General features: G+C 37.6%; 1 protein-coding gene across 2 annotated transcripts in view; it reads left to right on the top strand.

Annotated features, from left to right (window-relative positions):
- SEMA4A (semaphorin 4A) overlaps positions 1–17,417 on the top strand; it is a 1,666,552-nt gene that overhangs the window by 1,484,824 nt on the left and 164,311 nt on the right. For both annotated transcript variants that reach the window (XM_044079754.1, XM_044079755.1), the window contains one exon: positions 4,427–4,542. In XM_044079754.1, coding sequence (XP_043935689.1) covers positions 4,427–4,542 — 116 coding nt within the window. The remainder of the gene's footprint in view (positions 1–4,426; positions 4,543–17,417) is intronic.

Raw genomic sequence — 17,417 nt, 5'->3', positions numbered from 1 at the left:
AACCTTGTTTTTCCCGAAGGGTATGACTATGCATTTTTGGCATTTAACTTTAGGCCGTGGCTCTGGCACCAGTTATCCGCTTCTGTGAGACCCTTCTGAAGGATATCTGTGTCAGATGTGTTTTCTACTATGGCTTCAGTTTGCAGTCATCTGCAAACTTTGTCAGCCATAACCCTCCTGTGTTTGCTTGTACTTCGAAAAGTAGATGCCAAACAAGAGTGCCCAGGACTGAGCCCTGTGGGACACCACTTGTGACAGGCTTTGAGTCTGACATGGCGCCAGCAACTCTGACCCTGTGGGTTCTGTCACTCAGCCAGTTTGCAACCCATCTTGTGATGTATGGGTTAACATTTAAGCTGATGAGTTTTTCAATGATACCCGAGATCGAAGGCCTTAGCCAGATCGAGGTAGGCTGTATGGACTGCCTTTCCCTCATCAATGGCTTTGGTGACTGTTTCGAAAAAGTCAACCAAGTTTAAAAGGCATGATCTGCCTTTGACAAAGCCAAACTGGGTTGGATCCAAAGTCTGCAAATTCCCTATGTCTTTATTTATGAGGTCCATTATGATCCTCTCCATGGCTTTGCAGATAAGGCTTGTCAAGCTAATGGGCCGGTAATTTCCAGGGTCTGTGGAGGCACCGCCTTTGTGAAGTGGGACCACAGTTGCAGTGCCACCCCTGGGTATGTATCCAGAGGTAAGACTTTGATTAAACAGCTGTCCTAGCTGTGGGTTTAATTCCTCATTGAGTTCGTGGAGCACACAGCCGGGGACACCATCAGGTCCCATGGATGCTGTGTTTTTGCTTTGGAGAGAGCAGTTCTCACTTGGGCTGGGAGATGTTTGGGGGCTGCAATCGTTTGGTATAGATATCTCTCTTTTGGGGAGGGGAGAAGTTTGCACTGAACCTGTCAGCCAGTATGTTGGCAATGTCTGTAGGATCAGTAAACTTCACATCATTTTGAACTAGTTCTGAGCATATCTGGGAGTTTCCTCCTAGGTTTCTAACATAGCTAAAGAAGGCCTTATGATTGTCTTTTGAGTCTTTAGCTATTTTTCTCTCGAAATTTGCTTTGGATGATTTTATGAGAGCTCTTAGTTTTTACTTATAGTGATCAAGGGTGTCTTACCTTTTAAGGATTTTGCTCTATCTTGTAGTAGCTTCCTCCTTTTGTTGTAGAGTTTGTTTATGGCTGGGGTCCACCAGACTGGACGCTTGCCTTTGGTACAAAGAGTCTTTGTTTTGCTTGGGATTGCCTTATCCATGCAGTCCTGCAGGTGCTGGTAGAAGGCATTTGTAAGTGATTCAGCGGCTTGAGTACTGTTTTCCGCCCGTCTGGGGCCTTAAAGGAGACCACACTAGTCTTTAGAAGTGTGAAGTCGGCTTTTGAGAAGTTCTTTACTGTGGTCTTTTTATTTCAGGTGGGGTGGGATGAGGACCTCCAGCGAGATTAGTTTGTGATCTGATCTCACCAGTGAGGGGTATACTTCGGTGTTGAACATTGTGCTCCCATGTTCGTGATGATGAGATCAAGTATGTTATCTCCTCTTGTGGGGATGGTGACTAGTTGTTCCATGGCATTTGAGTTTATGAATTCCAGGAACTTTTGGGCTAGGGTGTTTGGGCTTGAGTAGTGTTCCCAGTCTATATTAGGGTAATTGAAGTCACCTAGTATGATGGTGTTTGGTGATACATTTATCCCCTCTAGTGTTTTCAGGAAGGCCATGTGAGGTTCCTGAGTTTGTGAGGGTGGCCTGTAACATGCTACAATTTGCAGAGCAGTCTTGCCTACGGTTAATTGCACCTGGATGGTCTCCGATGCATCATGCGTTGCCACCAGTCTTGAGGTATGGGTGTCCTTGATGAATATGGATACCCCCCCTCCTTTCTTGGTATTGTCCGGATTTTGGGGACGCATGATATGAGGTAAAACCTGATAGCGCTGGGGTGCTCTCAGGAGCCTTGAACCAGGTTTCTGTCACAGCACAGACATCGATGTTCTCCATACTGAGAAGGGCCTCGAGTGCGTGCATTTTGAGATTTAGACTTCTGGCATTGAGCAGCATTACCCTTAGTTTTTTTTTTTTGTGTTCTAGGGTGGTAGGTTTAGAATTTGAGCCTTGCCTAAAAAAGGCACTATGGGGTGGCAAGAGCCTTTGCCAATATCCGGAATCCCAGGGTGACAGGTGCAAGCCGTCCCTTAGCGTGGCTTGTCCAGCATGTCATCCCAGGCAGACAGATACTGGATCCCCTTTGAATGACACCAGTGTTTAAGCCAATTGTTAAAGCTGATCATCTTATCTCTGTATTGTGGCATCATTCTTGGTGAAGGTAGGATACTGCTCAAGGTCAGGGTCATACCTGCCTGGGCTACATAATCAGAGAGCTCCTCAATGTCTTTTCATGTAGTCCAGGAGGTAATCTCAGGTCGTTTACACCAGCATGGACAATGACTGAGTCATATTTGTACCTGCTGTTGAGAGACCTGAGTGCTTGCGTTATGTGGCAGATTCTAGCGCCCGACAGACAGCTTACTGTGACCTTCTCCTTACTCAGTCTGGTGAGCGGGACGTCAGTGTGTCTGACTATGGAGTCACCAATGACTAGTGTGTCTGGCATTGTGTTTGGCCTTAAGGGCTGTGACTGTTTGACACTCTGACTGTGAGGTCTATGTGTTGCAGGTGTTGTGTTCTGAGGTGGTGGTTGTTTGGGTGTCTGCTTTGGTGGCCTCTGCCATTCACCTCATCCATCCTATACTCTTCCTGTTCTTGCAACTAGCTAACTGGCTTCTTGTTAAGCTCATAACTTTTAGCTGCTCCCACTGTATTATGAGATAATTCCAATTTGTATATTCTGTAGGTCTTTTGTTGCTTATTAAAACATTGAAGATGTTATGGGGTGCTGTCAACCAGTCCTTTCCTCTTGCAATGCTGTGGTCATCCACTCACATTATATTACATTCAGGAAACAAAATCTCATCACTGATCACCAGGCTAGAAGAAGTATTATATTTAAGCCATATCCTGCAGAATTCTACTGCATCAAATAAAACATGCTTTGTTCCATACCAAGAATCTGTTCATCCTAGTAGCAAATGTACTAACTTTTGCAGGCTGTTTTTCGAACAAACCAGAAAGGGTAGTAGACAGCAAATATAGAATATTTTTATAATACAAAATAGCACTTTACTGCATAGAATCAGGGTGCACAGTTCATACTATTTTTCTGCTTCTGAGTACTAACAGCAAATGAAAAAAATCATAAGTGACAGTAATAGTATCACTTCTCTTTGGCCTTTCCATAACTTCCCAACAATGCTGTTGAGAGCACGGTTAGGAATGTGAGATAATGAAGCAGAAAGCTAGACATCCCTAGACTGTAATAATGCAGTGTTTTTATGTAATGGTGCTTGCCAGCAACAGGTTTTACTCATAGTCTTGAAAAGTACAGCAGCTTAAGTCAATATGAGCAGGCAGGTTAGAAAAGTATGGGCAACAACGTTTGTACAAGACAGCCTTCCATTTTCTTTCATCCTAGGGGTCTTCAGGCTTAGCAAGTGAGGACCCTACTTAGATGATCCTTGTTGTTTCATTCGAACATGTTTACATCTTCTAGAGTAACTTCTTACTGCTATATGTTCAAACATTAGATCTCACAACATTCTCTTTTAAAGTCTCATAATCTTGTGTTATTTTCAGCAATGTAAGCTGCCACAACCCATGTTTTCTACTAACTTTCTGACAGGCATTGTTGAATTATTTTATATCAAAACCACACTTAACAGGCTTATACCACCAAAACCACTGCCTGCTGAATCTTAATCTTTCTAAAACACAGTACCTAGAATTTACAATGTATGCTTTATATGCAGTAATACATGCTTCTTAAACCTGCTACAAATCTGCAAACTCAAATATGCTGTTACTTAAACAAAAGACTAAAAGAAGAGGGGAGTAAACATTTAAATGCATCAATTCATTCTAAGGTAGTTTTAGTTCTGCAAGGGAGTAACAGAGAAAATAAAATAAATGTAAAGGACATATATGATATGTTTCATTCATTGCTTATGGCGTAAAACCTGCATCATTCTAAAATGAATACTTCAGAAGCTACAAAGTCACTGGTGTGGAAAAAGGCAGAATAAATGTATTGGCACTTTTCAGCAAGAAGGTAACTATAATAATCACATCTGAAAAAAGTGCAGTAATTTGTTTGATATGATGTCTGTATTACAAGGCACAGTTAAAGGAGAACTCTGCTCAGATCTCTGAATGTTGCTAAATGGATCTCTTTTCATGTTAAAACAGAATTTATCCAGGAATAAAATTTTGGTGAGCTAATCAATCATACTGTCACTTGCCGCTGCAAAATACATCATAAGGTCTTTCCTTACTAGTAGTTCAGTTCATACGCTTTCTTTCAACAGAGTCGGGCTTCCTACAAAAAATAGTCACTACTAATTCAGGGCCCCACATCATCGAGAGTATCCAGTTGTTTGAAAACCAAGAGCCAGTACAAAACCTCCTGCTTTCAACGAAAAAGGTAAGATATGTAATTTCTTATTAATTCACAAATATGTAACATAATAGTTTAAACTGGACCACTGTTAATGAAGCCCTTGGACAACTACCTTTCAAGGGTCACAAGTGACAAGCATTTCTTAATAAAAAAAATTAAGAGAAATTTCTCTCTTTTGTACGGACATTCATGTCCACTCCTTAGTATGGCACCAAGTAAGCATAAGTCTTTCTAACTATACCCTGGACAACATTTTTGCATTGTGCTTGCCACTAGAAACTATTCCAGATATTCTCATTCTACCTGGAATCTAGCAAAAGGGAATTATTTTTAAACACAACTCAACTCAACAGAGCTCCAGTCAAAAAAAGTTATTTTCTGTACATACCAACAGATCACTTCCTAAGTAAAAATCTTTTGCTCTGAAACACAAGATACTTCAGCTAAATTATATAATTCTAGGAAAACACACACACACACACACACACACATGCACACACACACACATGATCTTACATATACTGACCATACCAATCATTTGCACTGAATGTATCCTTAACATTTACCTGCACTCTGATACCCAAAGTAGAAATGATGGCTTGAGCACATCTACAGATAGTTACTTTTAAGGAAGCAAGATGGGAATTAATTAGCTATTTCAGACCACAGTTAGCTTGGATACGATCTTTTATTTTTTACAAGCCTTTCTCTAAACTACACTGTTTTCCTTGTCTTAATTTTAACTTCAGTTCTTACTAACCCTTTAATGGCTCTTTTACTTGTTTGGTATGTCCTTCTACTCTAAATACTGTATAGTTCATCTTGTGGAATCTTATGCATTTAAAACGCACTAGCATATTATGTGCAGACGTGCAATTAGTATCCAGCTAGCATACCTGTCAACCTCTTAGAGTAAGAAATTTGGACAAAGCTATACATAACGGGGGGACAAAGGCTCGAAAATAGGACAGCCATGATAATTTAATAGAATGATAGGCTTTGCAATAGCATGAAATTTCTGCAGGATGTGAAGTCTGAAAGTCAAATGTCATGCCACAGTACAAAGACAAAATGATTGATTTTAACAAAAAGTCAAACCCACCCCATAGACAGCAAAAGGAAAAAAAAAGAATGGGTGGAGACCATCCATGTGCAACTAACAGTGTGCAAGACTGGACCTGATCATTACCAACATGGGGACTAGGCAGGTGTCCAGTCTGGTGGACAGTGCAAACTTCTCCTTCTCCACCCCCAAAAGGGCTACCTCCCAAACATCTCAGATGCTCAGGTGAAGGCTGCTTCCATGGGACCAGATGGCGTCCCAGGTCAAAACAGCTATACAATCTCAGCCTCACTACAGGATATGTGTTGAACCTGGTTGACTTCTTTGAAACAGTCACCAAAGCCATAGATGAAACAGCCTATCTGGACTATCCAGCTTAAATATAAACCCCTATGTCACAAGATCGCCATAATCAACTCTCCAGCTGACACAAACATCCTTCAAAAAGGTCTCACAGAGATAGATAACTCAGAGAAAGTTATTAGGGACCTGGGGACCCAAGTTGATAAAACCACATTGCCAAAGTGGTTAAGTATCTCACCAAGAGGATCAAAGGTCTCAAACAGATGCCATATGCTGTGCCTGACATACAAAGCTATGTCAAATCCAGAATTAATGGACATGCTCCACCTCAGTAAATCTAAGCACAGAAATAAATAGAACTTGCTGGAGGGACAGGTTCATAACCCAGAGGCTCTGGAATAGAATTCCAGTTCATGTGAGGCAGAGCACCTCACTGAATCTCTTCAAGAAGAATCTCGATAAGTGGATGGGGATCGGGTTTGTCCCAGGGATTACGTCACTATTAGACAGAGGCACAGTAAACTAAACCAAAAGGGCACAGTATACTCAAATCAAGGTATGAACCTATGAACCTATGAACCTATGTCATTATTTTCTGACTTCAGTCTTCGGTGATTTGCCATTGATTTGCTGGAAAACAATTTTATGAGGAACAAAACAATAATCCAGACATTCTGTGAAAATCTAGACATGTAAGAGGTATGCCAGCTAGGTAAGAACAATTTAAAGTCATAAGATACAACAACTGTTAAGTACAAGCTTTCATAAATATATAATGTCTTATTTTGCAGTTACCTGCTGTGAAGCCAGTTCTATCACAACATTGGCAGTTTCTTGTTTAAACTTACATTAAGAAGTTATGTGCACTGTTCCAAGATACCTGTAATATAATTAGCTTTGCAACAATGCATACTATTATGAACATAACTTTTAGAGTTCTGCGTTTTTATTGTCACATCATATTGCAGAATGCTGTTTAAATCTTCTACATTTTGGAGGTTCTCCCAAGTTATTTTCTGTTTTCTGTTTATTAATTTTCATTTATTTATCCTATGTTCACCAGGTTAGACCCCATATGCTGGTAGCCTCTTTTCCGGGGAGACTCAAGGGGTATTTATACTACTAGGGGAAATTTGGCCAGGGTATCTGGGAGCTTCTACTCTTTTTGATAGGTGCCATGGGATCTTTTACATCCACCTGAGCTACCACCAACTCAGGCAGATGGGGCCACAGTTTAATGTCTCATCCAAAGAACTACGCACTATGGAGTGCAGCATCTCTTTATGCTGTTAAAGCTTCTTTGTATCCACTCATCCTTAATCTCATGCACAATCATGTCTCTTAGTCTTTGCTATAATATCATTACATAATTACAGTCTTGCTCAAATTTTCCCTAGTCAGTCAAACACCGAGTCACATATTAAGGAAGTTTTCTGTTTTAAGACTCAAAAGTTGTAGATGATCTGTCTGACTTAGCTTAGGATTAAAAATATTTTGTAATACGCTTAACAGTTACCTGTAGCATATTTCACGGATATATGTATATGTATATGTATGTATTTACATGTGTATATATATCTATATATATATATATATATATATATATATATATATATACGTGGATTCGTATCACTTCACTGAAAGACCATTTCACTGACACGGACACTATTTCACTGACACCAAATCACCTAAAGTTCATTTCACTGAAAGTTCATTTCACCTAAAACTCATTTCACTGACAAGTAGTACTCTAAGGTAAGTCAAAGGTATATGTCCTTTTCCCCACTGTAGTGTGATCCTTGTGTTAGTATATATATTTGGGGGGCTGTGGGCTGCACAAAACAAAACCAGACAACAGAAAAATAAAGTTAAGTGGGGGGCTATGCCCCGCACACACCCCAGTGTGCCAGTGAAATGAGTTTTAGGTGAAATGAACTTTAGGTTATTTGGTCTCAGTGTAATGGGTGTCAATGAAATGGTCTTTCAGTGAAGTGATATGAGTCCATACATATATATATATATACACACACACACACACACACACACACACACACACACACACACACACACACACACACACACACACACACACACACACACACACACACACACACACACACACACACACACACACACACACACACACACACACATACGCACACACACTTTGATGCTTTGCTACGAATTATTTCATTAAATTGAAAGTCGCGGCTATAATGCCACAGAAGAGTATGCATCTTTTTCTGTCTTTAATTGTAATCGCATTGGTAGCTAAATTGTTCTAGTACTTCATATTCTTCTCCCCAGGACTGAGTTTTCATATAAAAGGTAGTCAATGTATTTACATCTGCCATTTTTCTTTTCTTTATTCCTCCCTTAAGGAGATGATGCAAGAGTCAGAATACTTTAGGTCCATTATATTCATTAATGCTAGAAACCTTGTAACGCCAAAGATGTTTTCACCTGAACAGCAGATATAATGTTTTAAGATAAAATTATAATACTACGAATGCTTTAAGAGCTTTAATAAGTAATCCAAGACCCATAGCTAGGAAGCAGCACATGGCTATAGACATGAATAGATCAATAGCATACAAGCTTTTGGAAAACTCAGTGCAGCAGAGATAGAAGATGGTGAAAGGTTCAGGTTAATATGATATTATTACCATGTGTAGGTCCTTGGGTATCTTTGTTATAATGTACCAGCTAGGCATAAGAATTTTAAAGACACCATATACTACAGACAGTGGAACTCTATTTCCCTAGAAGAACTAGTCAAAATTCGGTAGACCTCTACCTTTGTCAAGGGATCACAAGTGCCCCCTGCACTACCACCGACTAGTTATTTACAATAAAGAGGAGTTAGCCCAGAGTGGGTTTGGACAGGGAATTGAGTTGCTCTGTTTTTTCCTACTTCCCTCAATAACCATCAAGCTCAACCTGCCTAGTCACCCAGAATGGCCCTATGGCCCATTCTCTCCCAAGGACAAGAGTTGGGTGAATAGAAATTTGTTGCTGTCATCCATTCTGTATAGGATAAGATTTTTTTTGTATTCAGTCTTTACCATCACATTGCTCATGGCTATGAGATCCAAGGGGCTAGCCATGCCATGTGCCTACATGATGTATATGCATGCCATTGTGTGATGCACTCAGATGACCTACTCCATTGCAGACAGCAGCCCTGCACATTCACCGGTCTTCACTAGGGACTCAACCATGAACATCATGCCTATAAACCTGTACCCCACTCGCTCCCTCCCTCCAAAAGACAGATAAGTAGACTAAATCTCTTCTCCCCCACCTTACCAACTCCAGCAGCTGGGTGAGCTGGTAATCATCAAGCTTGGATCACCTGAGTCATAGCCAGGATTTTATCTCTCTATGCCAACTGAATTGAATAGATTCTGGTTAGATGCTGATTTGGAGAGAGCTGCACTCCTCAAGCAGTACCCAGAATTCTTAAACTGTCTGTGCAGAATGTGGAGGTACTGAGAGTGGAGAACAAGAAGGATTTTGGGATACTTCAAAATTGATGTCTATAGCAGGGGTACAGCAGAAGAGACTCAATTAATGTCTGTTGGTTATTCCACTATTAACAGATTATGCGGACATGAGAGAATAAAGATGTAATCTATCCATCTGTTACAGTGTATTTGCCACTTACCAGGAGGATAAGCCTGAGTAACTGACACCAACTTGTCCCATTCTAAAAGGAGAGTGGCAGCTATGCATGCAACATTATCAGTACCTTTGAGTATGTTGGTGATCACATGTGGAAGCGGCTGGGGAGGTTTGTGCAACTGAAATCAGTGCAAGCTCCACTAAATCAAGAAGGTAGATGTATGGCAACACACGTCTTTCCAGACCATGCAGTCATTGTGACTAACATCTAACTCTCAGTTTTCTAGTGGAACAAATGGGCTAATAAGGCCCCCAGAATGTGAATAAATGAACTGTAAGGCTATTTCCCAGTCTGTGGATACTTGGCTCTCACTTCTGAAAGGAGCACATGAGCAGATGGGGTGGTGAAAGAGGACTTATTAAACAAGTCTCATAGAGAAGCCTCAGATGTCATGGGAATATAACTCCACTGATATGTGAAGAAATAACATATTGAATTGTATACTGTAGGAAGGAAAATGTGCCAGTCACATGGGCCAAGAAGTAATTATTTACCATGACAATGTAAATTTCTATAATGAAATGGACACTAACAATGGAAAAGTAAGAGAACTGGTAGATAGCATTGTGTATGAGGGGGGAGTCAAACTTAGGACCTACGGAATGTTAAATAATTTTGTCATATGTCTACCAGGGTGTGTAATATGTGCCTGCATGAGACAGTTTGTGTGACATTTTGCTGTTATAACAACTAGTGCTTGGCTGTACTTGGTTCAAAGTTCATTGCACAATTATTTTATTAGAATTTGTTAACCAGAGTAGAGTACTGATCCCATTGAACTTATGTTGGTCTCAATTCAGAGATAAACACAATAGATAGATGGCAATTTATACAAAGTGAATGACAAAATGCAATATATACACTTTCATATAAAGAGTGACTACCAGAGTTGGCTTGAGGGTAAAAAGACAACAGATAAAGGACATCATGCACAAAGTGACAGACAAAATACAATATATACATTCATTAAATACAGAGTGGATATCAGAGTTGGCATGCTGAAAAAAAAATTAATAAAAATAGAGTCAGAGCAAGCTCTATAGAGGGCAGTATTTTAAAAGAGCTTAAGTTATATGACTAGAGTGAGATCAGTTGCATTTTCCTAACTTCTTGTAATGTGCTTTTTATTTCTAATCAGAAAATGGGTTAAGAGGAATGATCTTTAAGAAAATAATTTATTCATTTATTTATTTACTTTTCTTTTGATTATGGTGAAAATCTGAGTTTTAAGAACTCTTCAGTGGAAGCCCTGGGAGAAAAGTTCCAAAACAGAAAAACTAATTTTACAAGTACTAACAAGTCAATAAAATGTTACAGAGATTATACAGCTACAATAAAGCTCTTTAACAACAAATAATACAGGCAGCCCCCGGGTTACGGACATCTGACATGCGGACAACCCAGAGATATGAACGGGCTGCCACAATGTCAGAAATAATGTGAAAAAATGTTAATTGTTAAAGCTTCCCAAGTGTGTGTGCGTGTGTGTGTGTGTGTGTGTGTGTGTGTGTGTGTGTGTGTGTGTGTGTGAGATCAGGAGAGTGAGAGTGATGTGTGAGTGAATGCAGGTATGAATAAGGAAGTGACTGTGCGTGTGTGTGTGTGTGTGTGTGTGTGTGTGTGTGTGTGTGTGTGTGTGTGTGTGTGTGTGTGTGTGTGTGTGTGTGTGTGTGATCGGGAGAGTGAGAGTGATGTGTAAGTGAATGAAGGTATGAATGAGGAAGTGACTGGTGTGTGTGTGTGTGTGTGTGTGTGTGTGTGTGTGTGTGTGTGTGTGTGTGTGTGTGTGTGTGTGTGTGTGTGTGTGTGTGTGTGTGTGTGTGTGAGAGAGATCGGGAGAGTGAGAGTGATGTGTGAGTGAATGCAGGTATGAATGAGGAAGTGACTGTGTGTGTGTGAGATCGAGAGAGAGAGAGTGATGTGTGAGTGAATGCAGGTATGAATGAGGAAGTGACTGTGTGTATGACAGATCGGACGGGTGAGAGCGATGTGTGAGTGAATGCAGGTATGAATGAGGAAGTGACTGTGTGTATGACAGATCGGGAGAGTGAGTGCGACGTGTGAGTGAATGCATGTATGAATGAGGATGTGACTGTGTGTATGAGAGCTCGGAAGGGTGAGAGCGATGTGTGAGTGAATGCAGGTATGAATGAGGATGTGACTATGTGTATGAGAGATCGGAAGGGTGAGAGCGATGTGTGAGTGAATGCAGGTATGAATGAGGAAGTGACTGTGTGCGTGTGTGTGTGTGTGAGATCGAGAGAGAGAGAGTGATGTGTGAGCGAATGTAGGCATGGATGAGGAAGTGGCTGTGTGTGTGTGAGATCGTGAGAGTGAGAGCGATGTGTGAGTGAATGCAGGTATAAATGAGGAAGATACTGTGTGTAAAAGAGACAGAGAGAGAATGAAGAGCGAGAGCAAGGGAGCGATTCCCCGGCAGCAGTTAAGAGGTGGGTGGTCCAATAAGGGGAGGGGATTAGTTATGTAAAAGGTAATGTAGGATTAAGAGTGTGTGTGTGAGTGTGTGTGTGTGTGTGTGTGTGTGTGTGTGTGTGTGTGTGTGTGTGTGTTTGTGTGTGTGTGATACCTCTAAACCTCTTAGAGCAAGAAATCTGGACAAAGCCATAAATAAAAATGGGACAAATGCCCAATACTAGAGACAATTTTAATAAATATTGCTCTTACAAACTTAGAAAGCTGATAGAATAACAGGTTTTGCATTAGTATGAATTTTCTGAAGGGAATGAATTCTGAAACTTAAATGTCTGTCATTATTTTCTAACTTCGTCTTCAATGATTTGCCACTACGTTTGCTAAACAACCACAATTTTATGAAAAAATGGACCAAAAATATGAGGCAAAAATCTGGACATTCTGCGAAAATCTGTACAGTTGAAAACTATGGTTATGTGTGTGTGTGTGTGTGTGTGTGTGTGTGTGTGTGTGTGTGTGTGTGAAAAATTTCTCATAGACACTGAATTAAATAACAAGATGTCCTAAACCAGCTTCTAACTTCGTCTTCAATGATTTGCCACTACGTTTGCTAAACAACCATAATTTTATGAAAAAATGGACCAAAAATATGAGGCAAAATTCTGGACATTCTGCGAAAATCTGTACAGTTGAGAGGTATGGTTGTGTGTGTGTGTGTGTGTGTGTGTGTGTGTGTGTGTGTGTGTGTGTGTGTGTGTGTGTGTGTGTGTGTGTGTGTGTTTGTCTGAAAAAGTTCTCATAGACACTGAATTAAATAAAAAGATGTCCTAAACCAGCTTCGTTGGTAGGAGGTAAAGAAGCATAGCTCATATGAAGTAAGGAATCATAGCTACAGTTTACAGTATTATGTTTAAGATTTCTTTTTTGTTTGGAAGTGTTTCTAAAGTGTTTTCTATGCAAAGAAAAGTAAAATAAATACTAGCCTGAGGCAAATATTTGACTAAGTGACATTTAATAAGAACCATATTTACGTGTTTCAACTTACATCAAATTTGACTTAAGGACAGACTAAAAAAACGGATCTCATCCTTAACCCGGGGGCTGCCTGTACAAAAATAGAGATGATTGTAATACTCTCAAAACAATGTAATAAAAAACTCAATATTTAGTAGGTTATTATTTATTCAGGTTCTAGTTGCCCAGTAAAACAAGTAGAAGTGTAAGTAAATTATATCAGGTATGAATGAAGTAGAATTATAAGTAAATGATATCAGGAATGAATGAAGTAGAAGTGTAAGTAAATGATAGGTATGAATGAAGTAGAAGTGTAAGTAAATGATATCAAGTATGAATGAAGTAGAAGTGTAAGTAAACAATATCAGGTATGAATGAAGTAGAAGTATAAGTAAATGATATCAGGAATGAATGAAGTAGAAGTGTAAGTAAATGATAGGTATGAATGAAGTAGAAGTGTAAGTAAATGATATCAAGTATGAATGAAGTAGAAGTGTAAGTAAATTATATCAGGTATGAATGAAGTAGAAGAGTAAGTAAATGAGATCAGGTATGAATGAAGTAGAAGTGTAAGTAAATGATATCAGGTATGAATGAAGTAGAAGTGTAAGTAAATGGTATCAGGTATGAATGAAGTAGAAGTGTAAGTAAATGATATCAGGTATGAATGCAGTAGAAGTGTAAGTAAGTGATATCAGGTATGAATGAAGTAGAACTGTAAGTAAATATCAGGTAGGAATGAAGTAGAAGTGTAAGTAAACAATATCAGGTATGAATTAAGTAGAAGTGTAAATAAATGATATCAGGTATGAATGAAGTAGAAGTGTAAGTAAATGATATCAGGTATGAATAAAGTAGAAGTGTAAGTAAACAATATCAGGTATAAATGAAGTAGAAGTGTAAGTAAACAATATCAGGTATGAATGAAGTAGAAGTGTAAGTAAATAAAATCAGGTATGAATGAAGTAGAAGTGTAAGTAAGTGATATCAGGTATGAATGAAGTAGAAGTGTAAGTAAGTGATATCAGGTATGAATGAAGTAGAAGTGTAAGTAAACAATATCAGGTATGAATGAAGTAGAAGTGTAAATAAATGATATCAGGTATGAATGAAGTAGAAGTGTAAGTAAATGATATCAGGTATGAATGAAGTAGAAGTGTAAGTAAACAATATCAGGTATGAATGAAGTAGAAGTGTAAGTAAATTATATCAGGTAAGAATGAAGTAGAAGTGTAAGTAAATGATATCAGGTATGAATGAAGTAGAAGTGTAAGTAAACAAAATTAGGTATGAATGAAGTAGAAGTGTAGGTAAACAATATCAGGTATGAATGAAGGAGAAGTGTAAGTAAATTATATCAGGTATGAATGAAGTAGAAGTGTAAGTAAACAAAATCAGGTATGAATGAAGTAGGAGTGTAAATAAATGATATCAGGTATGAATGAAGTAAAAGTGTAAGTAAATGATATCAGGTATGAATGAAGTAGAAGTGTAAGTAAATATTAGGTATGAATGAAGTAGAAGTGTAAGTAAACAATATCAGGTATGAATGAAGTAAAAGTGTAAGTAAACAATATCAGGTATAAATGAAGTAGAAGTGTAAGTAAACAATATCAGGTATGAATGAAGTAGAGGTGTAAGTAAATGATATCAAGTATGAATGAAGTAGAAGTGTAAGTAAACAATATCAGGTATGAATGAAGTAGAAGTGTAAGTAAATTATATCAGGTATGAATGAAGTAGAAGTGTAAGTAAACAATATTAGGTATAAATGAAGTAGAAGTGTAAGTAAACAATATCAGGTATGAATAAAGTAGAAGTGTAAGCAAACAATATCAGGTATGAATGAAGTAGAAGTGTAAGCAAACAATATCAGGTATGAATGAAGTAGAAGTGTAAGTAAATGATATCAGGTATGAATGAAGTAAATGTGTAAGTAAATGATATCAGGTATGAATGAAGTAGAAGTGTAAGTAAACAATATCAGGTATGAATGAAGTAGAAGTGTAAGTAAATGATATCAGGTGTGAATGAAGTAGAAGTGTAAGTAAATGATATCAGGTGTGAATGAAGTAGGTGTAAGTAAACAATATCAGGTATGAATGAAGTAGAAGTGTAAATAAATGATATCAGGTATGAATGAAGTAGAAGTGTAAGTAAACAATATCAAGTATGGATGAAGTAGAAGTGTAAGTAAACTATATCAGGTATGAATGAAGTAGAAGTGTAAGTAAATAATATCAGGTATGAATGAAGTAGAAGTGTAAGTAAATTATATCAAGTATGAAAGAAGTAGTAGTGTAAGTAAATGATATCAGGTATGAATGAAGTAGAAGTGTAAGTAAATGATATCAAGTATGGATGAAGTAGAAGTGTAAGTAAACTATATCAGGTATGAATGAAGTAGAAGTGTAAGTAAATAATATCAGGTATGAATGAAGTAGAAGTGTAAGCAAACAATATCAGGTATGAATGAAGTAGAAGTGTAAGCAAATGATATCAGGTATGAATGAAGTAAATGTGTAAGTAAATGATATCAGGTATGAATGAAGTAGAAGTGTAAGTAAATGAAATCAGGTGTGAATGAAGTAGAAGTGTAAGTAAATGATATCAGGTGTGAATGAAGTAGGTGTAAGTAAACAATATCAGGTATGAATGAAGTAGAAGTGTAAGTAAACAATATCAGGTATGAATGAAGTAGAAGTGTAAGTAAACAATATCAGGTATGAATGAAGTAGAAGTGTAAGTAAACTATATCAGGTATGAATGAAGTAGAAGTGTAAGTAAAGAATAGCAGGTATGAATGAAGTAGAAGTGTAAGTAAATGATATCAGGTGTGAATGAAATAGAAGTGTATGTAAATTATATCAGGTATGAATGAAGTAGAAGCGTAAGTAAATTATATCAGTTATGAATGAAGTAGATGAGTAAGTAAATGATATCAGGTATGACTGAAGAAGAATGAAGTATCAGGTATGAATGAAGCAGACATGTAAGTAAATGATATCAGGTATGAATAAAGTAGAAGTGTAAGTAAACAATATCAGGTATGAATGAAGTAGAAGTGTAAGCAAACAATATCAGGTATGAATGAAGTAGAAGTGTAAGTAAACAATATCAGGTATGAATGAAGTAGAAGTGTAAGTAAATTATATCAGGTATGAAGGCAGTAGTAGTGTAAGTAAATGATATCAGGTATGAATGAAGTAGAAGTGCAAGTAAACAATATCAGGTATGAATGAAGTAGAAGTGTATGTAAACAATATCAGGTATGAATGAAGTAGAAGTGTAAGTAAACAATATCAGGTATGAATGAAGTAGAAGTGTAAGTAAACAATATCAGGTATGAATGAAGTAGAAGTGTAAGTAAACAATATCAGGTATGAATGAAGTAGAAGTGTAAGTAAACAATATCAGGTATGAATGAAGTAGAAGTGTAAGTAAACAATATCAGGTATGAATGAAGTAGAAGTGTAAGTAAACAATATCAGGTATGAATGAAGTAGAAGTGTAAGTAAGTGATATCAGGTAAGAATGAAGTAGAAGTGTAAGTAAGTGATATCAGGTATGAATGAAGTAGAAGTGTAAGCAAACAATATCAGTTATGAATGAAGTAGATGAGTAAGTAAATGATATCAGGTATGACTGAAGAAGAATGAAGTATCAGGTATGAATGAAGCAGACATGTAAGTAAATGACATCAGGTATGAATAAAGTAGAAGTGTAAGTAAACAATATCAGGTATGAATGAAGTAGGAGTGTAAATAAATGATATCAGGTATGAATGAAGTAAAAGTGTAAGTAAATGATATCAGGTATGAATGAAGTAGAAGTGTACGTAAATATTAGGTATGAATGAAGTAGAAGTGTAAGTAAACAATATCAGGTATGAATGAAGTAAAAGTGTAACTAAACAATATCAGGTATAAATGAAGTAGAAGTGTAAGTAAACAATATCAGGTATGAATGAAGTAGAGGTGTAAGTAAATGATATCAAGTATGAATGAAGTAGAAGTGTAAGTAAATGATATCAGGTATGAATGAAGTAGAAGTGTAACTAAATATTAGGTATGAATGAAGTAGAAGTGTAAACAATATCAGGTAGGAATGAAGTAAAAGTGTAAGTAAGTAAACAATATCAGTTATGAATGAAGTAGAAGTGTAACTAAATGACATCAGGTGTGAATGAAGTAGAAGTGTAAGTAAACAATATCAGATATGAATGAATTAGAAGTGTAAGTAAATTATATCAGGTATGAATGAAGTAGAAGTGTAAGTAAACAAAATTAGGTATCAATGAAGGAGAAGTATGAATAAAGTAGAAGTGGGCAAAACAATATCAGGTATAAATGAAGTAGAAGTGTAAGTAAACAATATCAGTTATGAATTAAGTAGAAGTGT

This window comes from Protopterus annectens, chromosome 8.part0 (genome assembly GCF_019279795.1).
Source record: "Protopterus annectens isolate FY-2018-M chromosome 8.part0, PAN1.0, whole genome shotgun sequence".
Taxonomy (NCBI): domain Eukaryota; kingdom Metazoa; phylum Chordata; order Ceratodontiformes; family Protopteridae; genus Protopterus; species Protopterus annectens.
Note: the sequence above shows the minus strand (reverse complement) of the source record. Positions and strands in the feature narration are given on the sequence as shown.